At 38.2% G+C, this 27,522-nt stretch overlaps 2 protein-coding genes across 10 annotated transcripts in view; one reads left to right on the forward strand and one right to left on the reverse strand.

The window, feature by feature from the left end:
• Positions 1-383: 383 nt before the first annotated feature.
• On the forward strand, positions 384-13,362 carry RLIG1 (RNA 5'-phosphate and 3'-OH ligase 1). 2 transcript variants are annotated; one of them, XM_081058300.1, is made up of 7 exons: positions 384-652; positions 3,278-3,395; positions 5,784-5,879; positions 6,659-6,775; positions 8,503-8,700; positions 9,712-9,881; positions 11,182-13,362. In XM_081058300.1, the coding sequence occupies exons 1-7, from the start codon at positions 563-565 to the stop codon at positions 11,368-11,370; spliced, it is 978 nt and encodes a 325-aa protein (XP_080914426.1). In that variant the 5' UTR covers positions 384-562; the 3' UTR covers positions 11,371-13,362. The 2 variants fall into 2 exon arrangements, with proteins under 2 accessions (XP_080914426.1, XP_080914427.1); XM_081058301.1 differs by lacking the exon at positions 11,182-13,362 and adding an exon at positions 10,339-11,132 and having other exon boundaries at positions 396-652.
• The window catches only part of CEP290 (centrosomal protein 290), a 91,574-nt gene continuing 75,433 nt past the window's right edge, over positions 11,382-27,522 (reverse strand). For 6 of the 8 annotated variants that reach the window (XM_081058295.1, XM_081058294.1, XM_081058293.1 and 3 more), the window contains 9 exons: positions 26,889-26,975; positions 25,111-25,275; positions 24,464-24,586; positions 23,309-23,481; positions 20,143-20,284; positions 17,592-17,665; positions 16,942-17,036; positions 13,359-13,438; positions 11,382-12,373 (listed from right to left, as the gene is read on the reverse strand). In XM_081058295.1, coding sequence (XP_080914421.1) covers positions 12,146-12,373; positions 13,359-13,438; positions 16,942-17,036; positions 17,592-17,665; positions 20,143-20,284; positions 23,309-23,481; positions 24,464-24,586; positions 25,111-25,275; positions 26,889-26,975 — 1,167 coding nt within the window. In that variant the 3' untranslated portion in view covers positions 11,382-12,145. The remainder of the gene's footprint in view (positions 12,374-13,358; positions 13,439-16,941; positions 17,037-17,591; positions 17,666-20,142; positions 20,285-23,308; positions 23,482-24,463; positions 24,587-25,110; positions 25,276-26,888; positions 26,976-27,522) is intronic. The other 2 variants (XM_081058299.1, XM_081058298.1) reach the window with 1 other exon arrangement.

Here is a 27,522-nt window from a genome sequence, read left to right on the forward strand (position 1 = left end):
AAATGTCAATTATTTTTGCTCCAGACGTTTTAATTGTAGTGTTTTCTAACATCTTCCTGGGATGTCGGTTTTCATTCGGCCTTCGGACGTCTCTGGATATTTCTAAACTTCTACACTGCTTGCCCCAGGAAATTATTAAACATAACAAGTAAGTAGGTTTCCTCAGAATGGTGTTAAATCACCATTGAAATGATTTGTTGTTTATAACTGGATAATATTTAATTTTCATAAATATCGTCGGTTACTCCGTGTGGTTAAGCACACCCACCCAGAAACGGATTTGTGTTTTTATGGTCCTTAGAACCCGAGGGAACGCTCGCAGGAACGTACCTCGGGGCTATTTCGGCTCCAGCACTACAACTCCCAGAAGGCGCTGCGGCAAAGGGGCCGCTTCCGGGCGGACGTCCCGCCTCACGCTCGGTGTTTGGGGACGTGGGCGCTGCTGCCGTTCCTGGGCGTAAAAGTGTGCGTGGCTTGAGCGCCGCGGCTGGTTCCTGCGTCCGGCAGGACCCGGCGTTCTTCAGAGGTTCGCTTTCCAATCCCACTGCCTGTTGGGCCCGCCATGAGGCGCCTGGGCTCGGTGCAGCGGAAAATGCCGTGTGTGTTTGTGACGGAAGTGAAAGAGGAGCCTTCCAGCAAAAGGGAGCATCAGGTACTGAGGAGAACGGGGGCTTCGCTCCGCGGGGCTGGCTGCGCTCGAACCCGGCGGAGGCGCCCCGCGGGCCGGGAGCTTGTGCAGGTTTCCCAGGGGAGGGACGCGGGAGCAGTCTCCGCCCTGATGTCCTGCTGCTTGTGTCTTCGGTGCCAGGGAGGAAATCTGCAAGAGACGTTTTCTGATCAGGCGATTCTGACTTGCCCTCGCGTGGAAATTGAAAGCCTACATCCTCGTTAATACTGCTTCCTTCTCAGGTTCCTGCCGTTTGAGGAAGACCCCCTGAGGGTTTCCCACTGCAGTGCACGCGTTACTTCTTTAAGAGTGTGGTGACAAGGTGGAGTCGTTAGACGACCTGCTTGGCCTGGGAACCGCCGTCAGTGGTGACAACCGGCCTCATAGGGCACTAAAGCGCCGACCTGAGACGCCGTTCCCAGTGGTTCCCTACCGCCTTCTCGTTTCGGGGCTCCCGTCCCTGTCAGGGTTTTCCCTTCGCCCCGCACGCGGGGACCTTAGTAGGTCCCGGCGAATGGTGGGTGACCTGTGTCGGGAGGACGCTTGCCTATGTCGCCCAGTCCTTGCCAGCAGAAGCCCCACTTAGCAGCTGAGTGCTTGCGACTCCTGCAAAATCAGCGCGTACCTTTGACACCGACCTCCCGCCCCGGCCTTAGTCCCACCGGCCTGCTCCTCACCTTCCCGACTCACGCGGCCTTCAGGGCGGAGACCCGCGTTCTCTCTAGTTCCGGCAGGCTCCAGATAAGTATGTGCTGAGTTAGAGTGAGCCCTGGAGTCATTTTGTCCCGATGTTCCGTCCGCTGGGCGCTTTGTACCTCCCGCCGTCCCGCTCTGTCCTCCTTCCGGCTCTCATCGCTGCACTTACGGTCCTCGGGGTTTTACGCCCTGCTTATTCTTGCACAGCCTGAGGGTTCGTTTTTGCCACCAGAAGGATCGTTGTTATGTGCTTTCCTAGTCCGAACCCTACACGTGCTACTGGAGTAATTGTCAAGGTTTCCTTTTTTTTAAGCTCTGATACACCTAATATATACATGACACGTGGCCATCACTGGAGCTGTGATCCTCAACGCTGTATAGTTTGTAAAAGTACCTTCCACCAGGAACACGAAACCCTCGTCTTGTCCCTCTGCAGTTGAGAGTAGCTTACAGTATTGCGTATAGCGTGGCTTACAGTTCCTTAACTGTAATTCCGCGCTTCCTGTTCATCGGGCCCCATCTACTCTCTCACCTAACTTACTGGGAATTCTCTGTTCTAGCAGAGTCCTAATCCGGCAGCATACCTGGCACAATCCTGTCTCTGTATTTTTACTTCGGGTATGAACGCTGCCTGGGTCACCTGCAGAATATTTAATTTTTTCAATCAGACCTGCTCTATAAACTGCTTGTTATCCCAGTGATTTTGCCTACCCAGAGTTCGTAGAGGTCCACTCTGTTCTCTATTAGTTTTTATACACACGTGCCTTATTTTTCCAGTCCTGTCTCAAAGTCTTGAATGGCAAGTAGAGAAGGTGTCTCTTGTACCTCTTGTTGTCCTTTGGACACGTCCATAGCGGAGGGTGGTAGATAACTTATGGAAGGGGTATTTATACCCCTCAGGAGCAGAGTGGTCTCCCTAGGATCTTTGATAAATTTGCACACACACTCACACACACACTCAGACACACACACTCACACTCACTAGTGGGCTAAACCTTCTTAGCTCTACCACCACAAGTTAAATTGATATCCTCTGATTCTGATGTCCTAAGTTAGTGATAAATCCCCCAGTCATTCAGTTTTATCTTAAAAGTACTGAATCAACACCAGAATGGAGCTACTGTCTTACGTTTACTCAACTGTAAAACTTCCACTTACAGTCTTAAGCCTGTACATACCAGTATAATGTTTATATTGTGCAGTGTTTTTTCACATTATGTGAGATGAATGTTACATCGAATAATTTAGACTATAAGACAGTGAAATAAGCTTTACTCAAAAATAGAAATACAGATGAAAAGTTGGTAGGAATCGTAGAAACAGTCTTTCCCTCCATTCTTGATCCTCTTTTGTCTTGTCTTCCTGTCAGTAGAAAAGCCATAAATACGCAGTTTGCTACTAATAAAGCTCAAAGGGTCCCCGTTTTTCTCCTTAGCACTTACCACACCTAACATTGTATTACACATTTTGTTACTGTTGTCTCCCTTGTTAAAATGAAAATTCCACCAAAGTCAGGGACGTTTTTGTGCACCTGTCTATTCCCTACGCCCGAGGGCAATGCTTAACCCATTTGGCAAATAATCGTCAAGTAAATGATTGAATAGACTGAACACCTATGTTAGGGATGCAGCACTACTAGGAAGGTTCCTGGTGTCAAGCTTATTATGGTGGAAAAGAAACATGTGAATAATTTAAAATCTGTGTGGAAAAACAGGTATTGCTGTGATAGCACAGAAAGGAGGAGGTGATTCCTGAGAACTTCACCGACAAAATATTTTTAAATTGTCTTGTAGAATAAACAGGAGATTGCCCCTTAGAACTAGTGAAATTAAAAACAGTCCAGGTGAGAGTGCTGAAGGCATGATGCTCTCTGTGTTAAACCAGTTTTCTCTCTCTCTCTCTCTCTCTTTTAAGCCATTTAAAGTTTTGGCAACTGAAACTATAAGTCACAAGGCATTAGATGCAGATATACACAGTGCAATTCCAACAGAAAAAGTGGATGGAACCTGTTGTTATGTTACTACCTACAAAGGTAAAATAAAACTATAAGTGTTTATATTTCTTAATCACTTTACAAACTATATGTATATCTGAAATGGGGCATTTGATCTTCATAAATCCTTGGAAGCCTAAGTATAAGTGCAAAGTAATAAAATCACAATTGTTATTTATTACATCGGGGTTCCTCTCTCCTTTCTTGGGGGAGGAAGGTAAGTAATGTGTACTTTATACCCATTTAAAGGCCATACCATATTATAATTGCTTTATATGTGTTATCTCTGATTTGCACAATAAATTCTCTGGTTCACAGATACAGAATATGAGACTCAGAGAATTGAAGTCATTTGTCCAAGACCATATATAATTAATGAATGGCTGACCTGGTGATAGGACCTGGGTTTGTGTGACCCTACAGCTGATCCCAGTGCTGATTCCATTGGTTTTTATTACTATTAATCTCTCTGATTTGTTTAAATGACTTTAAAAGAGGAAGAAACTGAAATAGAAATTGTCAACTGTGTTAAGGGAAAAAGTGTTTGAAAAGGGGAAATATTTGTGATTTCTTTTGGATAGTGAAATTACCTCTCAATTCCAGCAGGAGAGGTAGAACAGTTAAATGCAAATTAGATACATTTCTGGTATTAGGAATTATCTTCGTTATATAAAAATGAAAAAGTTTTTCATTTTAAATTGTGATAAAATACACATAACATAAAATTTACCATCATGATCATTTTTAAGTGTACAGCCCAGTGGTGTGTATACAGTACAGTGGTGTGTATAGTTCACCTTGTTGTACTGCTGTCATCACCCTGGATTACCAGAACTCCTTCCATCTTGCAAAACGGAGACTACGTACCCATTAAACAACACACCATTCCCCCTCTGTCCACCATTCTACTTTGTCTCTATGATTTTGACTACTCTGGGAACCTCATATAAGTGGAATCATCCAGAATTTGTCTCTTTGTGACTGCCTATTTCACTTAGCATGATGTCCTGAAAGTTCATTCATGTTGTAGTGCATCAGAATTTCCTTCCTTTTTAAGGCTGAGTAATAGTTGGTATTTTGTTTATCCATTCGTCCACTAGCGCATACTTGGGCTGCTTCCACCTTTTGGTTGTTGGGAATAATGCTATGAACATGGTGTAAAAAATACCTCTTCGAGACCCTGCTTCCAGTTCTTTTGGGTATATACCCAGAAGTGGAATTGCTGGGTCATATGGTAGTTCTGTTTTTCATTTTTTGAGAACTTCCATTCTGTGTTCCATAGAAGTTGCACTATTTACATTCCCATCAGCAGTGCACAGGGTTCGAATTTCTCCACGTCTCACCCACACTTGGTATTTATTATATGTATATTTTTAAATAGTAGCCATCTTAATGGATGTGAGTGAAATGAATTTTTTGTTTACTAGTAAAAAGAACCTAAGGTCCATTCAACCAGAAATGACAATATTAATTTTAATCTAGTTCTTCTATATTTATATTAAGAAACTTCAGTGTCCATCATTGTGTGTGATTATGTATAATGATGGCAGTTGAGTAAGTTGGATTGCTAAAGAAAAGTTAGAGGACCCAAAATGACAATGCTTACAAATCCACAGTTTGTTACAGGTGAAAGATACATAATATAGCACCAGTATTAAAGTTAGGGTGTACATCACATCCAGAGACTATTTCACAACAAAGGGTTGGGAGAGGTTAAGTGAAAGCTCTTGTTCCCTCCCCCTCACCCAAACGTTCAGGCCCTGGCAGAACACACTCTCTCTCAAATCAGGAACCCCTGATATATGTAGGGAACACCTCTGAAACTTGGAACAGAAACTGGAGTCTCAGGTGGGGATTTTTGTTTCATTGGTCACAAAGGCATCTTCCTGCTAAGTAACCAGCACCAACAGCAGAGCCCTCCAGGAGTGTCACTGAGACAAGGAGCAACTCCCTGGGCTCACTGTCACTAATACAGAATGCTGTCACACTGCCCTGAAACTTCCCGTGTTACTGTTAATGAAGGTTTCATGCCGTGACCAGTGGTCAGAGCCATGCAAAACAGCTTAGCCAAAGTCCAGATCTTCAGGAATGAACCCTCATGTTTCAGGGAAGGTATGAATACAGTTATCTGGTTATATTTCCATTTAGTAGAGGTAGCTTCAGTTTCTTATAAATGCAAGTTATAATAACAGCTTGCAATGTCCTTATGAGAGGGTCACTTAACTAAAGATGGAAGGCTTACATCAGGTACTGCTAGGTAGGATATGTCTGTTATACTGCATATGTCACTTTGTCTTCTAGGGTTGCTTCTCTTGGAGAAGATGACCCTACCATTTATTGAAAAATTTTATTCTGAAAGTTTTTCGAGGTAAGTTTTATTGTTTGCCATTTAATACTTTTCTTTTCCTTTTATTATTATTTTTTTAGGTCGGCCATATCTTTGGGCTCGACTAGATAGAAAACCTAACAAACTAGCTGACAAAAGATTTAAAAATTTTCTACATTCAAAACAAAACTCAAAAGGTTAGTGGGTCTTTTTTAAAAAGCTTTTCATGATTTAAATAGCTGAAATTTGTGACATTTCTTGCTGTGCTGTTTCTGTACATTATATCCTTTTGAATAATTTAAGCACTTTGGAAAAAGAAGAAATTAGAATTGAGTATCTTTGTATGTAAAAGAACATTAAAATATTTTTAAGTGTTTTTCCTAACATTTCTGTGTCTCTTCATTATAGTACATCAATTTTTTAAAATATACAAATTACTATATATATGTACATATACATATGTACATATATATGTATATATATTTATACATATACATATACATGTATATATATAATGAGCAACATATTTTGATTGCCTAAGTGACAAACATGTAATTTTATAATCAGGCACAAATCTCAAAAGATTATTAATATTTTTAATCATTAAATTAAAATACCTCTAGATATTATATAAGTAGATACATACACTTATCATTACATATCTACTCATTCATATATATAATCTATATATTTGTATTCATAGTACGTTAAAAATTCATCAGAAATCTATACATACTGGAATATTGGCTACTTTACTTAGACTGTTACCCCTATTTACAAATGCTGGTATGTCCAAATTTGAAAATTTGAAACTGTTAGTCCCCTAACCCTGAGAAGTATAGTCACACTGTAGTGATAATGCAGAATCATTATATGATACCTGATATTATGGGGCTTATTAGATATTCCCACTTTGAAATTGTTCAGGATTATATGTGTTTTAAAGTATCGCCACATATAAGATTATCTCTTTCAGAATTTTTTTGGAATGTTGAAGAGGACTTCAGACCTGTTCCAGAGTGCTGGATACCAGCGAAGGAAGTAGAACAATTAAATGGAAATCCGATGCCTGATGAAAATGGACACATTCCTGGTATAATGAAATCTCTTCTAAAATGCAGTTTTGTGTTTACTGGGATAAAGAACAAAAGATCCATTTGATTAGAAATTACAGAATTTAATTTTAATCTGGTTCTTCAAAGTATTTATCTGTTTAGCACATAATTTCTGAGTCTAATTTGTGTGAAGCTTAGTTATTTATACTAAAGATGGTTTGTATCAAGAATATCCTCTCAGTTTATAATCTTTTCTAAGATGGACAGTTGACTGTCGATAAACTCAAAAATTAGTAAAGCATTGGGTGGGAGAGGCCTTCAAGATGTTGTCAGGATAGATCAGATGATTGACCTTGTCTGAAGTGAGATAATTGAGCCTTTACATTTTAGATTGGCACTAACAATATGTGTATATTTTTTGAAAGATCCTAGAAGACTAATTCAATTAAGGGAGGTGAAAATTCAATTAAGGGAGGTGTATATTTTTTGAAAGATCCTAGAAGACTAATTCAATTAAGGGAGGTGAAAATAGGTGTGTCACAAGTAGTTTTACTGGGGGTGGGAAAATATTTGCAAGTGTGCTGAGTAAAAGGGTGCCCCAGATTAAGGTTCAGTTTAACAGACATGTCTTGAGTACCTATAATGTGCAAAGTACTCTTAGGTTCTAGTAATACAAACATGAAGATCAGAGCCCTTGTCCTCAGAGATCTTGTTAGACATTAGGGGAAATCCACCAATAATAGTTTAAGAATGAAAAGAGTACACAAGGTGCAGTTGGAGGGAAGAGGAAGCATTAAGGTTCAATCTGTGATGGTTAGAGGCTTCTAAGGGGAGTGGACATCTATTCTGAAGCTTGAGAACAGGAAGTTAGCTGGCAAGGAAGAGGGTCAGCTTAGGCAAACTCTCCCGAAGAGATCATGAAGTCTTCTGGAAATTTTATTTAACACTTCATTCTGGCTGGAATGTTTAGGGTGTATGACATGTGAAGAGGTTATAAAAATTGAGGCTGGAGATGCGGTATTCCATGTAAAGAGATGTGAGGTTAATCCTAAAGATGATTATTAAACGAGTACAGCAGAACTAAATTTAAAATTTTAAAATAGAACTATAATTAAAATGGGTGGGTTTTACTGGAGACAAGTAGACCAACAAAGAGGTTATTACATTCATCTGGGTAATGAAGGCCAGAGATACGAGGGTCACAGAGGCATAAGTTCCAGTTTCTTTTTTCTGTAAGGAATGCTCCACAATGAGGAAGTCTCTCCAGGCAACAGAAGTTGGGAGGGAAATAACCAGTACTTGTATTCTATCTTCAATAAATGTGGAATCAATATATCTTTAAGTAAATATTAAAACAATACAATAAACTGGAACAGTTACTGCATATACCTGTTGTCCCTGAAACTGAACTGAAGGTAGAGAAAACTTAAAAACATAAAAAAAGGTTTTCATGCTGTCTTAGAATGGTGCTCAGTTCTTATTGAAAAGGTGAATTTTCTAGTAGAAGAATGGTGGGTGCTCTGTAGTGAATAATCAGATAAGTTAATTCCTCAACAGAATAAAAAATGAAACCCTATAATTAAAAAATGATTATAATTAAAAGAGTAGTAAAATTGGTATTTCCACTGATTTTGAAAGTGATACCTGTGTGTGATGAAACATCTAGAAGATACGGGAAATTTACAACAAAAATAAAAATTACCTCAAGTCTCAGTGCAGAGAAAAACAACATAGTAAAAAACCACTTTTTTTCTTTAAATGACAGGTTGGGTACCAGTGGAGAAAAACAACAAACAGTATTGCTGGCATTCCTCTGTAGTTAACTATGAATTTGAACTTGCCCTGGTACTGAAGCATCATCCTGATGATCCTGGTCTTTTGGAAATCAGTGCAGTGCCACTATCGGATCTCTTAGAACAAACACTGGAGCTAATAGGAACCAATATTAATGGGAACCCATATGGTGAGTAAAGCCATTTTTCTCTTTAGTTACAGTAACTCACTTATAAAGAGAACTGCCTAGGTTCAATTTAAACACATACACATGCTAAAGAAATGACCAATACATTTGAGTAAAGTAACCTAGGATTATAACCATTTCTATTAATTTTATGTCCATGGAGAAATTTAACCATTTTAATAATCCAAAAGGTTGATTTTAGCCTCTTGTTCTTTTCTATAATAACATTAAAGAACTATGTATGAGAGGTTAATTATTCAAGTGTAACTTGAATTTTTAAAATTTAGGTGAACTGAGCCGAACGAAAATCACGATGTGCTTTTCATAGCTGGGCAATTAATTTAGCATTAATTAATAACTAAGCATAAAGTAAATAATTGGCAGTGAATAACATATGAAGTTATGATGAATTGAGTACAAGTCCTGAGGGCACTTTGGAGTCCACTGTTGACGGGGATGGATGAAGACACATTAAAGCTAGAAAGGCACAATCCTATCTAGAGCTCAGAAGCAAACTGATTGGCAGGTGGAAAGAAGCTAAAATAGTAATTATAAAAGTTATGGGATACGGCGTAGCTGTTTGGCAAACATTGAATTATAGTTTAATGTGGTTAATGGTGTATAGGAGGGGTTGGCGGACTTTTTCTGTAAATGGTCAAATCGGAAATATTTAGATTTTGTGGGCCATACCTCTGAAATAGGCCATAGATGGTACTTAAATGAATGGGTGTTCCATTGAAACTATTTACAAAAACAGGCATCTGGCTGGATTTCACCCACAGGGCAGTTTGCGAAGCCCTGGTATAGAATACAGGAAGGTAGAATTTAGATATAATGGGATAAGGTGCCATTTTTGAGTGAGAGTTATTGTAGTATTTCTCTCTTCAAGGAAACCAGCTAAACTTTTTGGTAAATTTATTCTTATATATTTTAAAAGGTTTTTTAGTTGGAGAGATAAATTTTCTCATTCTTTTTGAAACCTTTGTATGGCTAATGGAAAATTTTATCATATAGGGTTAGGAAGCAAGACGCATCCATTACATCTTCTTATACCGCATGGAGCATTTCAAATAAGAAATCTACCTTCCCTGAAGCACAGTGATTTGTTGTCCTGGTTTGAAAGCTGCAGAGAGGGTAAAATCGAAGGAATAGTGTGGCACTGCAATGATGGCTATTTAACCAAGGTAATGGCAGAAAATAGCTTGTGGAATTATGTCGTCTTATGTTCCTAAAACAAAGAAATGGCACTACAATACTCTCTACACATTGCAGTATTTCTGATGCTGCAGTAAAGAAATTTAATTTCCTCACCGCATGTGCCGTCATTCTTTACGTGATAATGTTTCCCAATGTGTATTTATTTATTCTATGGGGCATTGGTTCTTCTAGATGTGCTTCAAAATGAAAGGGATGAAAATGTGTGGAAACCTCACGTACTGCATACTCCCTTCTTGGAAATTCACGTTGTACTTCAGTGCTCTCTGAGACATGCTGCACTAACTTAGTTTAATTTAACATTTCCCAAACTTACTTGGTTATAGAATTAGTTAAGAATGCAAGGGTCAGAGTATAAAGGATGAATTATTTTACACCTTGAACCCTTTCTGTCTGTCTCCTGGACTTGTCTCTGATTTCTCACAGGTTCCTGAAATTTGTCATGTTCAAAACTGGACCTAGTCACATCAACCCCCTGACTCCAACAATTAATTCACTTAAGCCAAAAACTTAGACAGCATTTTAACCCCACTCTCCATTACTTCATACATCCATTTATCAGTTCTTAAAGATTCTGATGATCTATTGAATCTGTATATTTCTACCCAACCAATTAGCTGTTAATTTTAATTTAAGGCAAGATTCATGCTGGAATTATTATTTCATCCTCTTAAACGTTAATTAGCAGTCTTACTCCTGCACTGTCCATTCTTCATGAATGAATGAGAATGTACTTCCCTGCATAAAACTGTTTAAAACATTTAAGACTTTTCATGACCTGGCTCCTGGAACTTGGTGGAACTGCCTCTACCCCATCTCCTAAACACCCACATTGTATATGTTGTAACCTTACTTAACTAATTGCAGATAAAAAACACCATTCTGTCACAGGACATTCCCTTTGATTAGAATGACTCCCCACCCACATTTTTCAATTGGCTAGCTTCTGTACTCAGCAACAAACTATCAGTCATTAAATTTTTATGGATCCCCTGATTATGTTCCTGGCGTGTTTCCAGGTGCTGGAAATACAGAGTCAACAAAACAATGTCTCTGCCTTCATGAAGCTCACATTCTAATGGGGAAGATAGATAGTAAACAAGTAAATATGTAATATGTCAGGAGGAGAACAGCTATGGAAAAAAAAAAGGGTAAGATAAAGTGGAGCCTTAAATAGTGCCTGACAGATGGTAGGCACTTACAATAAATATTTGCAAGTGAATAAAGATAATACAAGAGAAAGCTGGTATCCTTTTTTTCTCGTTTCAGGTCCATCGCCATCATCTTGGCTTATGCTGGCCAACTCCAGAAACTTATATGAATTCAAAACCAGTAATTATCAACATGAACCCATACAAATATGACTATATTTTTGATACTAAGTGTTTGTTTAATCATTTTTCAAAAATAGATAATCAGAAATTTGGTAGGCTCAAAGATATAATACTCGATGTGTAAACTGGAAATGCAATTAAAAACCAGCTTTATTATTATATTTGAATCTTGAATATTCTGCCATGTTTAAAAGGTTCCTATTGTTCAGTGTCTGATGTAGCAATATATGCCTTCTAACATTTGAAGAAATGAATTTCCCAGTTGCAAATATCTTCTCAGAATCTTACTTAGAATCAGCAAATGAACTTTAAAATGTAAGTAATGGTAAGTTCCTCAGCTCGTACAAAAGTTGGATTCTGTCCGCTATAACTGAGTGGTAATTTAAAGACACCAATTAAACTAACAATTTTGGATAGTTTACTTTCAAAATTAAATAGTTTAAGCTGAATTTAACCTAATCTTGCAGACATTTAAAAAAACATGGCTTGACCTCATATTTGTAGATATATATGTAAAATTATAGATATACAGAAAATTTGAAAACCTTAACACATATATGTAGCTAAGTATATGTAAAACCCAATTTTAAATGCTAAAATTTTTGTTAAAGTTTATCCTCATACTGTTTAAAACTTAATCAAAACATTATAAATGTACAGAAATTGACCGTAGATCTTTGCCTATGTAATAGTCATAACTTATTCTAAAAATCTTCAAAAATATACTTTTCTAATGTTAAAAATTTCATATAATTTTATTTACTAAAAATTCCAATTTAGATAAAGGCACAAGGTATTGGGAAGGAAATCATGTAGGTCAGAGACTTGCTTGATTTCCAGATGGAATTTTAACTTATAAAGTTAATAAATAGTTAAATAATTTATAGTTATAACTGCCCTTAATTGGGGAAATTAACAGGACTTCCATCTTCATCTTCAGACTGTTCAGAAGCAGCAACAGGACTAGTTAATTCAACTCCAAATTGTTCAGAAAGTTTTTTTAACTTTTCTTCTAAAAGAATATTTTTTTTCACTTCTTCTTTGTAATTATACTTCAGATCTTCAATTTCTTCAAAAAATGAAGGATCAAAATTTTCCAGTTCTTTCTTCAGCTTTTTTATTTCCTCCTAGTAAAAACATATTGTCCTTAATTATATATGTACATAATGCACTCTTTAGGTTTGAACTAAAGAGACTTAATTGCAAACATGAAAGCCAAAGTAACCTGAATAGTCAAATACACTTACAAAGGCAGAAGTATTTTCTTAAAATTTTGTTAATAAGGTTTCATTGTACAGTATAAGTAACTTGTTAACTATCAAATCAAATTATTTTTTTGTACGTTATGTCCCAGTCTTTGACTAAAATTTTTTAGCTCTTCAATTGGGATTTTATCTTTCTCCAAAGGAAGTACACTCAGATAATCTCAGTGAGGCAACCAAAAAGACTTGGCTGTTCACAACATGGAAGTTGTTTTGGTCAAGATTCTTTGGCTTAGATCTCACTTATATTTTCTTTACAAATATTTAATTTTTTAATGAATAATGGTAAATTTCTTATAAATATATTTATGATCAGGGAAACAAACACTAGGGCTTCTTCCTGGCCAAGAGTTATGCATCTAGTGAAGAGACAGTTTGAGCTTCAGCAACCATTTAGAATAGCCAGCAATCATACTTAACTCCCATAGCAAGCTCTTTTGGTGTTTTTACAGATTTCTTAAACAGATAAAGCATAGCAAATACTTTTCTTTAAGGGAAGGGAACTATTCCTGAAAAGAATTTCAAAAATAAAAGACACTGTTTGCAATGTGGCCCCAAAATTAAGAAAATATTAAAAAAATGATCTATAGTTGTGACAATTAAAAAATAAATTTTCTCTTATCTGATTTGTTTTATCTCAGTTTTTTTTGGTAGCTCTTGTTTAATAAATACTTTTGACAGCTGAATGTAATGAACTTTGTAATCTCAAGGTCAAATATAAAATATAATCCCAGGAATTTTTAGGATACATACTTAGAATTCAAAAAGGTGATCATAAAAATAGTTTTCAACAGCTGTTTTCGCAAAACATTTGTAACACTATAATTAGATACATTAAATATTTAATTACCTCCATGTGCTGCTTTTCTAGATCTGAGGTTTTGAGCTGTCTCTCCAAATCTTTTACCTTTTCCTTTAGTTGACCAGGAACTGCCAAAAAAATTACAAAATTTAGACTCAGCTTTTTCCCATTCTGAGTAAGTTCAAGATAAATGATTTGTTTTAGAGAATGAGAAAATTTATGAAATTAGAGCCTGGAAAATATGGCATTTTATGACCGAAACACTTCAGGCTGTGAATACTACATGCTACCTCTGCCAGGTATTGTAATTCCATAGAAGGCAAAGAGAATAGGTATCTGCTAAGTGTTAGAAGTGTAGAGTGAGGTTAAGTTTTACATGGAAGACTGTTAGGTTCCAGAGAAAAATTCTAGACCCAGCAAAAGTACAACAGAAGAATAAGTAGATTTAGGTAAGGGGCTACAACCATAAGCTGGCCCAGCAGCACTGCCTAGCAATTCCATGTAGATCAGTATGCAGTTATCGTGTAATGACTACTATGTGAAAAGCATGCTAAGCAGGATGGGTTACACAAAGATGTACACACACACACAAAAAAAAGATGTACACAAAGTCCTGAAACTTTCGTGGAATACGTAAGAACACAAACAGCACTAGGGCTTTGTTTGAATTTATGGATTCCCTCCCCCAGAGTTAACATCTCTAATTTTATAATGACAATCAAAGGGCAAATAGTATTTTTTACTTTTAATTGCTAGTCTGCTATTTTCTTCACATTGGCCACTATATATGTGTCATGTGATCATATTTGGCAGCCATTGGAGGGTACAGTTTTAAAAATAATGTGAAAGTTTGAGAAAATAATGCGCAGCAAACACATTTTCATGAATGGTACAGGAAGTATATTCTATTAAGGTACCCTTGAAATGGTCCTGTAATTATAAGTTAGAGACAGGAAATACGTTCCTCATCCTTATGGGAATAGAGGCAGCAGAACCCATCTTCTTTTGGAAGGCAGAGCAAAATCATACTTATCAAAGCCTTCCTCCTCATACCTTCACAGAATGTGCTAATGGTCTTTTACACAGTTGATTGTCAATCACTTGGATGCTATATTGAGGTTTTTTTTTTTTTTACTTTTTATTAAATTTATTGGGGTGATAATGGTTAGTAAAATTACTTAGATTGCAGGTGTACAATTCTGCATTACATCTATAAATCCCATTGTGTGCTCACCACCCAGGGTCAGTGCTCCTTCCATCACCATATATTTGATCCCCTTGTGGGATTCTATATAGTACACGGATTGGTAATGTGTAGCACTTTCCAAAAGTTAGCTTAATGACCATTTATATTTAAATAATGCTTTAGAATTTCCAACAGTTATGGTTTGATTTTGAGCCTCAGCAATCTGAAATAAGGTATGTGTCCTTATGTCCTGCAGACAAGGACTATGAAGGTTCAGAGATTCCCTCTCAAGAAAACAGGTTTGGAGAGAACTTGCCTCATGTCAACAGCACTAACAGCTCTTTGGTCCTGGGTCTAGTCCAGCATACTGAGCTGGCGGCTAGGAGAGGTGCTGTCAAGACAAGACTGTACTTTCAGCCACCAAGAGGCAATGCGGCATCGTGGTCAATGGCAGGGAACAGAGAGGAGCTTTGGTGTTTCCTAGATTTCGGTTTCATCTTGCCTCTGCTGCTTCCTACCTGTTGTGACCTTGGGGACTGATTACTTAACCTCTTTCAATCTGCTTATTACAGGTAAAGTGGAGACAACAGTACCTACCATACAGGGCTACAAGAATTTAAATGCACTGAGTATAGTTTCTGGTACAAGTCATACGTGACAGCTTTAATACAAAGTAGCAAAGTAATAAGGTAGGATATTGAAAAAGCTATATGAAATAGTCCAAGATTGTTCAGATATAAATTGGCATAATGCTTTGGCACAAAATTTGGCTATTTCCATCAAGCTATCAGCTATCATAAATATACAGTACAAACAATTGTTTCTCATTGTTTGCAGTAGTTACGGTCAACTGGAACAATGAATTAGTGTATATTAAACCATTGCTTTTAGGAAATACACACCCCCACACACAGGTGGTGTCAAAACAATGTATACACTCTTTAAGAAAGGAAAAAACTATTAATATATACTGATAACAAAAGATGTATACAAGTCATGTTTAACTTCTGTAAATACAAAAGGTGCTCAAAGTGGTTAATGTCAGCATCCAGACACTTCTCATTACAGCGAACTATTGCTTGAACAACACTGATCAAAATGTTAACATCTCAAAATGTGTATACATTTTGGGGCACCTCCAGTATATACATATATAGATAGAGATAGTATAGCCTCTACCTATATCTATCTACTCACACACATACGCGTATAGACATAAACACATATGTCTCAGATTATAATCTGAAATCCTGGAAACAGCTCATCCTGGTAGATTCTGTTTTGTTTCAAAGAAGAAAACAAGGTTTGGAAGTGTCAAGTGACTCTCCTGAGGCTGCCCCACTAACAAATAAATGTCAGAATTGGGATTTAAACCCAGTCCAACTCACCCTAGAACCAGAGCTACTGGCCCTGAATGGCACTGCCCCACTACCCCGTCTCATCCTCTGGTCATCTCTGTGTGAATGCTAAAATAAGAAAGCAACAAAGGAACGAGACAAGGAAACAAAAAGTCATAGACATAGATAACAGTTTAGCAGTTACCAGAGGGTAAGGGGGGAGCGAGGGTAGCAGATGAGGGTAAAAGCGATCAAATACATGGTGATGGTGAGCTGGCCCTGGGTGGTGAACACACAATGTGACGTATAGATGATGTATTACAGAATTGTACACCTGAAACCTATGTAACTTGACTAACCATTATCACCTCAATAACCTTTAATTAAAGAAAAAAAAAAAATGCAGAGCGCCACCTTGTTGATCTCCCCTGGGAAAGTGTGGGTCAAATTTTTCACTGGTCTATGTTTTTGTAAAAGCAGCATGAGTACTGATGATCGTTTTACAGGTAAATTTTAGTGAGTAGGTGAATTCACAAATACAGAACCTACAAATAATGAGGATCGTCTAGTCATTGTGTGTGAACGCATGTGCATATACAGTATGTACGTATGTATGCATACATAAGCACATAGGAATAGGGGAATGATGAGTAATCATTTCTGCATGTGAATGGAAGCAGGCAGAAGGATGAGTTACTTTTTTAAAAAAAAGAATATAGGCAATGTTTACTTATGTAGTTTTTAAATTAATTACCAGATGACAACATTTAGAAGAAAATGTTCAGAGGGCTTAAAAGGGCCTATGCTTAGAAACTAGAAGCAACAAACCTAGTATTCATCGCTTAGCAGTGTATCATGATTAAATCTGTAACACCCACATGGAACTTAAGGAGAAAAACACTGCAGTACTTGCTATTTAACACTACAAACGAAAACCTCGATGGGATTTTTATTATTGCATGGAGGAAGAAACATCTAAAAATTTATATTGGGCATTTAACTCTATAGGAAGATAGTTAACAGAAATCTGTGAACAAACAATAAAGGCAGGCTAATTAAAAAACTTGGGTTAGCTAACGTGCTTTAAGGGTATTCTCAAGTACATTACCAGGTATGGTGCTCTGAGCTCCACTTTGGTCTTTGTGTAGTTCTATCTGATGGATTAGTTCTGCTTTTTCTTTTTCCAGCTGACTATTAGCTAATCTAGAATACAACGATAAAGTAGTATTAAAAAAAAACAAAAAAAACAGACATTGCTCCAGAAAATATATGGGCATTTCTTATAAACGGTACAGTGCTTTGAACTTGCTCATATTTATAAAAGTAAACATTTATTCATTTATTCTCACTGCTGCCATACTACCGTTCTCAAAGAGAGATCATGGAATCAACTCTTCATGTTTTTCTTAAAAGCTGGCTTGATGTCATTTTCAAGAATGTTCTCCTATTGGAGGAGCCTTATGAGAGAATACTACCCAGAACCCTGGAAGTAAAGACATTTTTTTCTCTCTCTTTCATTAATGTCTGTCTCTGATGAGTTAAGGTTTAATACAGTCAATGCTAGTAAGGGAGTTTAAACTAAATTACAAATCTTGGTACCTATATGAGGATCTGGTTTACAATTTTTTCAGCATTTATTATATAAAAGACAGAGTGATTGGAATTAGGATGAAATAAGGCCGATAAGCCTTTTAGGTAGCAAAGTTGAAAAATCCTATTCTTTAAAGAAAAAAGCTATCATATGAACAGATAATGTACCTAAGAGTTTGAAGCTCCCGTTGAAGGCCTTGCTCTGTCTCAGCACCTTCAGGAATATGTTTGAGAATCTCAATCTTTGGGCACAATGAAGTTAGAAAATAAAGTTTGACATGAAAATATGAGGTTTCATAAAGATACACATTTTCAATAAAGCATAATTTTAAAAGTTGGGTTTTCAAAAGCACACGAGGATACATCGATCGTGTTTTCCATTCATTATTCACTCAGCAATTAACTACAGCATGCCAGGCAATGTCCTAGGCATAGAGGAAACAGCAGTGAATAAAATAAGCAAAATATCTTCTTGCATGTTCCCATGGTCCCTCACAGTGAGGGAAGGCAAAAAGTGAGTATGTGATGTGGTGTGGTATGTGTGTGGGGTGGGGTGTGTGGGTGGTGGGGTGTGGGTGGGGTGGGGGGTGTGTGTGGGGTGGGGTGTGTGGAGTGGGGTGTGTGGGGTGGGGTGTGTGTGGGGTGGGGTGTGTGTGGGCTGGGGTGTGTGTGAGCTGGGGTGTGTGTGGGCTGGTGTGTACGTGGGGTGGGGTGTGTGGGGTGGGGTGTTTGTGGAGTGGGGTGTTTGTGTGGGCTGGGGTGTGTGTGTGGTGTGTGTGTGGGGTAGGGTGTGTGGGGTGGGGTGTGTGGGGTGGGGTGTATGTGGGGTGGGGTGTGTGGGGTAGGGTGTGTGGGGTGGGGTGTGGGGTGTGTGGGGTGTGTGGGGTGGGGTGTGTGGGGTGGGGGGTGTGTGGGGTGGGGTGTGTGTGGGATGTGGGGTGTGTGTGGGGTGGGGTGTGTGTGGGATGTGGGGTGTGGTGTGTGGGGTGTGTGGGGTGGGGTGTGTGTGGGGTGGGGTGTGTGTGGGGTGGGGTGTGTGGGGTGGGGTGTGTGGGGTGGGGTGTTTGTGTGGGCTGGGGTGTGTGTGGGGTGGGGTGTGTGGGGTGGGGTGTGTGGGGTGGGGTGTGTGGGGTGGGGTGTGTGGGGTGGGGTGTGTGGGGTAGGGTGTGTGGGGTGGGGTGTGGGGTGTGTGGGGTGTGTGGGGTGGGGTGTGTGGGGTGGGGTGTGTGGGGTGGGGGGTGTGTGGGGTGGGGTGTGTGTGGGATGTGGGGTGTGTGTGGGGTGGGGTGTGTGGGGTGGGGTGTGTGGGGTGGGGTGTGTGGGGTGGGGTGTGTGTGGGGTGTGTGGGGTGGGGTGTGTGGGGTGGGGTGTGTGTGGGGTGTGTGTGGGGTGGGGTGTGTGGGGTGGGGTGTGTGGGGTGGGGTGTGTGGGGTGGGGTGTGTGTGGGGTGTGTGGGGTGGGGTGTGTGGGGTGGGGTGTGTGTGGGGTGTGTGGGGTGGGGTGTGGGGTGTGTGGGGTGGGGTGTGTGTGGGGTGGGGTGTGTGTGGGGTGGGGTGTGTGTGGGATGTGGGGTGTGTGTGGGGTGGGGTGTGTGGGGTGGGGTGTGTGGGGTGGGGTGTGTGGGGTGGGGTGTGTGGGGTGGGGTGTGTGGGGTGTGTGGGGTGGGGTGTGTGGGGTGTGTGGGGTGGGGTGTGTGGGGTGTGTGGGGTGGGGTGTGTGGGGTGGGGTGTGTGTGGGGTGTGTGGGGTGGGGTGTGTGTGGGGTGTGTGGGGTGGGGTGTGTGGGGTGGGGGGTGTGTGGGGTGTGTGGGGTGTGGGGTGTGTGGGGTGGGGTGTGTGTGGGGTGTGTGTGGGGTGGGGTGTGTGGGGTGTGTGGGGTGTGGGTGGTGATGTGATGTGACAGGTGATGTGATAATAGTACCAGAGGAAAGGAAGGGCTATCGAGAGAAATAACCCAGGGTAAGAGGACAGAATGATGGAAGGTGGTACAGGGCTAAGGAAGGTCTGAGGAGCCTCCATTTAAATAGAGACATGAAGTGAGGGAGTGAGTTATGAGAATACTTGGGTGAATAGTATTCTAAAGAAGGGAAACAAGTACAAGTCCCTGAAGTTTGAATGAGTTTGGTTTGTTCAAAAGACTGAAAGGACACTGTGGCTAGAACACTGAATGAGGAGGACAGGAAAGATGAAGCTAGAGAGGAAACCACATGCCACACCATTTACGGTTTTATTCCCGGGTAATGGGGAACCACTGGAATAATCTAAGGATGGGGCTGCTATGATTTGCTTTATGCTTTGAAAGGATTACTTGGCAGTAACGTAAGAATAGGTCAGAGATAGGGAGAAGGTGAAACAAGGCATGAGTGGAAGCAAGGAGACCAGTTAGGAAATGAGTGCAATTGAGTAGGTATGAGAGAACAGCTTGGAGTAAAGTGGCAGTGCTGGAGGTGCTGAGATGTCAGATTTGAGATGTATTTTGAAAATTGAGCTGACATGATCTAATGAAAAAGATGTGGGGTGTGAGAGAAAAAGACAAGTTGATGCTCCAGGATTTTTGGCTTAAACAGATGGGTGGAATGGTGGTGTCATTCACTTAGGTGGGCCTCCCGGGGAAAACTTCGTCAAGAGTTCATTTTTTTCTACAGAAGACAATGCCAAGGAATGGCCTGAGATATAATTCATTTTTTTTTATCATGTAAAGAAAAAAACACATTACTTGCCTGTTGCTCGAGGTCTTCAGTGTATTTCTTAACTTTTTGTTCCCTCTCTGTTGCTTGTCTTACAAGCTGCTTAAGATCAGTTAGGCTTTGTGTTTTTCTGGCAATATCAGTTTCCAATTCTTTCAATTTAGTTTCATACATTCTAAAAGTATAAAGGAAAATAATTGATGTAGACATGGAAAATAATTTCATTGATTTAAAAGTCAGTTCAAATTACTGCACTAAAAATAACAAAGATTATCTTATTATACTCTTCTAGTCAAATCTTTTGCTACGTATTTATTTAGCATTAGGTGACAGCAAGGACTAAGTATCCCTAACCAACAGAGAGGCCAATTAAAACAAAGGATTTAGGTGTTTCTCAAGGTTATAAACAAGGATAGAGCATGAATTTGACCACTGTAAAATATTAGAATGGATGTCTTTTCAGTTGCAAAACAAAAAAATTGAAAGTAAAATTCATCAGAATATCAAATTTTGTATTATTGACTATTAGGAATATAAAGATCACAAATTAAAGCATTTCATATACACACATAAACACACACAAACACAAAAAAGAGAAGGTATCTAGGTAAAACAAAATCAAGGGACTGCTGGGAGAAGAAAGATATGTAAAAGCAGGGCTGAGACAAATGGTCTGTGTTAGGAAAGGGAGGAAGTTACAAAAATCTGAATAGATTTGTAACCATTAAAGAAATGATCAAAAGTTAAAAAAAAAAAAAAAAAATTCAGACTCCAATAGAAAATTTTAAAACATTGAGCTCAAATGGTTTTACAAGCACATCATAACCACCTTAAAGGAAGATGATGCTTATAATATTCAAACTTTTTCAAAGAAAAGAAGGAATGCTTTGGCAACAAAATCAGGTAAAGATAGTATAAGGAAGAAAATTATTATTAGCTCAATATATTCAAAAGCTTTTGATAAATCTTAGAAACTCAGATTAGAAGGCAATGTTTTAACGTAACAAAGACTATCGACTAAACTGATGAAATATCAGAAGTTCACCTCTTCATTTCATTCAACTTTCTGCTCAAATGCCACCCAATCAGAGAGGTCTTCTCTGATCACCAAATCTAAAACAGCTCTTGTATCACCACAGCCTTTCTCAGCAGGTAGGATAAGGCTTGATGTGGAATAGGTGTCACTCGTGTCATTCATTTCTTGAGTCACTAATAGAGCAACTATAAAGGTTTCGGCATGAGGAAGACCTAATGTGTCATGGGTCCCATAAGAGATCGCTAAAGCACTTACACCGAGCTAGATGTATAATCCCCGCTGCAGACCTTAGCACATTTTTTTGGTGGATATAGGAAGGCTGGAGGCCAAGGTCAGAATGATCCTTCTCTCTGTCAAGTGGACTCTATTAGGACTTAATGTCTTTTTCAAGAGGGTTTACTGAAGGCCTACTCTATGCTGTTACCTGTACAGTTCTCAGAGTAAACAGATATAAATAATCTAAAAGGCAAAGTCATCTTCAAATATGGTTAAATATCTCTACCCCTCTCAAAGGTTTATATACTTTATAAACTATTTTCACATTAATAATCTTTTCTGCAGGCTTACACAGTCCATTTTAGAAAAGGAAGGACGGATTATCATCTCCATAGATACAAAAACTTGAGCTCACAGGAAAGAAATATAATTCACCTAAAGTCACAGTGAAAATTAGGTGTTTCTGAGCCATGGAAGCTGCCTGGCTCTCCAAAGGAACCAAGGCAAATGTTTTAGAAAAAACATTTAACATAAAGCACAGACTCTGGCATGTAGCAGGTACTTGAGTAATTATCTGCTGAATAAATACATCTCAAAGCAACTCAAAAATTATGAGTCCATACATGATAATGGAATAAAATAAAGGACAAAGAAATCAACTGATAGGGTCGCTGGTTGAGAGCCTCTGCCAGAGTCCAAGCAGACAAACGAGACACCTTCTCCCCTTTACGCTTTTCCCCAGGTTATTTCCTTTAACCTCCACCCTAGCCCTCTGACAGAGTTAAGAGAGGCCTAGAGTGGCTTCTGCCTCTTCTCAGTATGATAGTAGGACAGGAACCCAGGATCCTTTGCCTGGACTGCCTGGCCACCTGCGCTGCCCTCTCCTCTACCTGCATAATCTTCCTGTTCTTGTTACACTTGGATGACAAGGGCCAAGTAAGTGCAGGCCCACTGTGGGACTTGCTGAGGCTCCCATTCTAGTCGTAGTAATGGTGACTGCCATCCCACCCATCATCAAGTCCACTCTAAACAGCAGGGAGACACTAAAAAGGAAATTGGGATGCAGGAACATAATAAACTCTAGAATATGAGAAGATAAAGAGGGGTTGGCCTTTGGAAACGGGGCCAGCAGATGTAAAGAGCACAACTTCATACAGGATGACTAACGGGAAAGCACAGAGGCAGGATCTCATTGGTCTCTAGCTTGCATATTCCTTGAAGCAGCTGCTTATGGCTGGAAATGAGAATGACAACAAAGCCTTTTACTGACTAATCAGAGTCATGATGAGCCACTGTGGTGATAGTGGCAATGAACATAGTAGGGCTTACTCATGAATGCCCATCACCTCTTTCACAGCCACAGAGCTTATTTGACAGGCAGGATTGCACATACTTGTAGAAAAGGTTCACGGAGTAGGAGAGAATCAAGTGCTAGAAGGCAGAGGCCAGCCCGTAAGACACTAAAGCTGTTGCTGAATTCACCTGGTTGGGGTATTTGAAGAACAAGTTGCCCAAATAGAACACCAACATTTCAGTACAACCCAGACCCAGTATGCCACAGGTTGTGACAAGACAGCTCAGTTGTGCCCAGCTTATCCTCGAGGTAGAAAACGAACACAACCAAGAAGCTGAGTTGCAGCTGGACAGGAGCAGCACCCAGGAAACGCTGGGCACCAACAGTCCAGGCTGGTGGCTGACAGCAGTATCCTCATGCCCACCCAGCCCCAGCTCTGCTCTGTGCCATGCCCTGCCACCCAATTAAACACTTTAAGGAAGAAAAAGAGTCTCTGGCAATGCTAGGACAAAAAAAAAAGAGTATCATGTTAAAATAAACAACCAACAGGTCATTAGGAAAGACCTAAGTTAATCAGAACTGTCATATTCTGTTAAAAACAGCGGAATTAGAACTGATTAAACTTTGTGCAAGTTTAAACTATTTCCTCCTACCTGGTAACAACAATTGATTTCCAGCTCTTGCTGTCAGCTCCTTCAAGCTGGGGACCTCTACTTTCTGCCAACTGTAATCTCTTACCAGTCTCTTCTAGCTGGACTGTCATCTTCTCATTTAATATCTCTAAATTATTCTTGGCGATACGCAATTTCTCTGCAGCTTCAGTTTCCTATTTTTAAAAGATAATTAGTATATTACAACAAAGCATAATAATGTTGCCACAGATGCAATGTATTAAAAATGATCACTATAAATTAGAAAACAAAAATAATCTGGAGTCCTAAATGCTGATTAAGATTCCAATAAAAACCCAATGTTTCCTTTACTCTAAAACAGCAATACAATCGTAATCACAACAGATTATGTAAATGAGGTTTAAAACATAAATTTACAAGTATTCTAGTGGTTACTTTAAATTTGTAGTTTTGTTTGGCTACTTTAATCTGTCGTCTTTGTTTATCACACATTTAAAAGTTTTATTTTGACTCTCTAATACCTGTACGCCTATCTATAAACATAAACTATGTGTAAGCACCATAGATTATTTCCACTATTAAACATCTACATTCAAAGCACAGAATCACTGTGGTCTCATAGTACATTCCGACAAGTAGTTTAAAAATAATAATTTCAATTTATTCACTAGATCATCCATATAAATAATTCTTATTTGTCTTGGCAAGGAATATATTTTGTCACTTAGAAAGGAATCTTACTGTTTGTTTAACAAAACAGTTTCATATACTCCTTACTGTATATCAGGCACTTTCTAAGTCACGTGTGCAAATACCAACAGCTCTGTGAAATAGATATACTTACTATTCCCAATTTTCTAGGTGAGGAAATTGAGGTTAGAGGGAGGTTAGTAGCTTGACTAGTTACCATGGCTAATAAATGACAGAGCTAAGATGTGAATGCCAGCCATGTAGCTTCTACATTATATGGCTTCTTAATTTATTAATTTTTAATTTTATTTTCAATGTTCCCCATTGAAAGGTGAAAGGTGAAAGGATGGCAGGCATAAAAATACAATTGCTAAATCCCTTAATATCTACTTTGAATAAACACGCTCATCAATGTTTTCATTCAGTTTTTTCAAGATGTATTAATTAACATAAACAAATAATTATAATCACTAATGGAAGCCATACTTTTTTAAGTTCTTTGTGAAGCCTTTCATTTTCAGCAACAATTTTCTCTGTGCCTTTGGTCTTGGATTCATAGTGCATGCTCAGCTGTCGTCCAAAATGAGCTTTAAGTTTTTCTAATTCAGCCTTGTAATAATAATAATAAAAAATGTACATTATCAAGACAATGAAATAAAAGAAGGTCTTATAAACTTCTAAAACTTAATTCAAAGTAATTGTAGCGATCGTATTTGATAGAATTAGTCTTCTATCTGATACTGGTCATCTACGGCAAAGATTTCCAACCTTGGCTACACATTAGAAAAATAAAAAATCACAATACTTATGGTAGTACGCACCCCAGAGGAATCTAAATACTCTCACGCAGTATTTAGGGGGTTCACGCACCTGTGTTTTTGAAAACAGATAAGAGGTAATTATTTTATATTGCCAGAGTAAGAACCATTGGTCTTGAAATAATAAGATGACCAAATGGAGCTACTCTAACTACTCTTAGCTTTCAATAAGTTCTTTCTGTAGGTGTAAAATACCAACTGCATCCATTAAAGCCATTTTATATACTTTGATTATATTTAAATTTTTCTTTAAAAAATTAATAAAAATTATAATAGTTAAACATTCCATAAAAGTGATCACATTTAAAATATTACCTTCAACTTTTCATTTTCCAGCTCAATATTAGCCATTTTTTCACTGGTCAGTATTCCTGATGCTTTTTTCAACTGTTCATTTTCCCTTTGGACTTTTTCAACTACTTTTTTCATTAAGCCAATGGTTTTTTCTAATTCTGGGATTGTCTTTCCACTTCTACCAGACTACAAAAAAATATATTTTTTTATTTAATCAAATATTTGAGATAGTATAATATAAACACAACACGGGCATTATTATACTCACATTATTGATTCCTAACATTTGAAGCCAAAGCTTGTATTGCTTTCACTCATCATTAGAATAACCCTATGAGATAGGAATTACAATTCTCACTTTACATACAAGAATAGCAAGACTCAGAATTTAATAATCCTAGAGTCAGGCAGCTGATAAGCAATAGCTTAAATACTCTAGCCTCGATGTCTGTTTCACATGAATAAACAACATAAATATTTGATTTTGCATTAGCTCATTCCAGGATTGCAGAGGTTTCTTTATGTAGAAAAAAAAAAGAAAAAACAGAAGAATAAAATGTGCCTTTAAAGAGCTCATGAGTTATCGAATTTGAATTGCAGCATAATAGAGGTGATTTACTTTAAGAACAACCATTGATTAGAAATTTAGTTTCTCGCCAATATAAATAGAAAAAAAAAAATCTGAAATAAAAATCCTGGTGTAAAGTTATCAAAAGAGATGGGTCACAAATTAATAAGTTTAACTGCTTATAATTTAAAATTGAAACAGATTTCCAACAGTCAAGTAATCTGCTTACATTATTGGCATTTTAGTCAGTATTCACACTGTCCAATGAATAGCCCTAAAAATATAAACTTTTACATAATTTTAATACTATGTACTTTCATAATTACCTTAGAAAATGTTAAATTAAGAAATAGATTATTATTTATAACATGAATGTTTCTGACTGTCAACAAAATATTTGTCCTTTTCTCCTGTACTCAATATTTTTACCAAATCCATCATATATTTAATATTACTGAAAAAGTTTTTGTCCATTTTGATTGCTTCCACTTGTGCCACTTAATAACATGAGATCGACACGGGCTGCAATCTTTGGCCTTGACCTCATGAGCAACATTTATTCATGTAAAAAGGGAATACAAAATAACATAGGAAGAAATATACAGTAGTACCTCAGTTTTCGAACGTCTCTGTTGACGAACATTTCGATTTATGAACACAGTAAATTTTATGGATCTATGGTATCATTAGATAGTAAAATTCATGATAACTTTGCAGTTTTAGGGGTTGATTTTAAAGGTCTGAAACAGATTAATCCATTTTGCATTACTTTCCATGGGGAAACCGTGCCTCGGTTTTCAAATGTTTCAGAACTTGAACAGTCTCCAGAACAGATTACGTTCGATAACCTAGGTACCACTATACAAGAATTAAAAAAAAAATACTAAGAAGTTGCCATGGACATCATAAAAAAAATTACAAAATGTTAGAATTGGACCAAAGAGCACATAGGAGTTAGCTCAACAAACAGAAGAAAGATTCCTGAAAGTTAAATGTTTTCAAGGTGTGGAGGGATATGTAACAAAAAAAGATGGTATGAAATCCTGGTGAAATAAAATGCATGTAAGCTGTGACAGATGATAAGACAGACAGAAGCTTAATAATGTTTTGCACATAATAAAAACTGAAACTGTAGGCACTAGTAAAGACATATCACCATTGTTATGACACATCCAAACTTTTTCATTTCCAGCTTATCACTTCAAAACATGGCATATTTTTACATACTCACCCCTCTGACATGGCCTAGTTTCTGCTCAACTTCTGCTTTCCCTTTCTTAAGAAATTCACACATTTCCTTCAAATCTCTTACTTGATTCTGTAAGATTAAAGCAAACATGTAACAATTTAGCAAAGCTATAGCCATTGGAAAGGAAAGATAAATAATTCATCTGAACTAGCAATCTTTCCAACTGGATAGTCAAACGAACAAGTGGGTCTCTACAGCAACAAGGAGAATATTTAACTAAGACATGTTGAATTAAAGTATATAAATAAAAGAGTATTTTGTATATGACTTTCAAGATATATTTTCCACATTGTTGCCTTAATATACAATATAAATTTGAGTTGAGGACTCTGATTTTAACTGTCCCATTAATTACATACATAGATCCTTACCCACAGTTGTCTGTTTTGCAGAGAAACAGACAACTGAACTTCTAACACTAGTTCTAACAGTGTTAAATCAGAATGAGAAGCAGGAAATTACTTAATTATATGATTACCAGTGGAATTAACAAGATTGATAATATTTTAGGTTATAAAACAGAACTGAAACAATTAGCCAACCAAGAGAATAGAAAATTCCCATAAACAGGATAAGATTTGGAAAACCACAGATGAACTTTTTATAAACATCAAAA

The sequence above is a fragment of the Rhinolophus hipposideros genome (genome assembly GCF_964194185.1).
Source record: "Rhinolophus hipposideros genome assembly, chromosome: 9".
Classification (NCBI taxonomy): domain Eukaryota; kingdom Metazoa; phylum Chordata; class Mammalia; order Chiroptera; family Rhinolophidae; genus Rhinolophus; species Rhinolophus hipposideros.

Bases quoted from the DNA above. Each gene is read 5' to 3' on its own strand.
- RLIG1 (XM_081058300.1), top strand. From the start codon at position 563: ATGAGGCGCCTGGGCTCGGTGCAGCGGAAAATGCCGTGTGTGTTTGTG. The intron at 8,701-9,711 runs GTGAGTAAAGCC...TTTATCATATAG, and splicing joins TATTAATGGGAACCCATATG to GGTTAGGAAGCAAGACGCAT. The intron at 9,882-11,181 runs GTAATGGCAGAA...TTCTCGTTTCAG, and splicing joins ATGATGGCTATTTAACCAAG to GTCCATCGCCATCATCTTGG.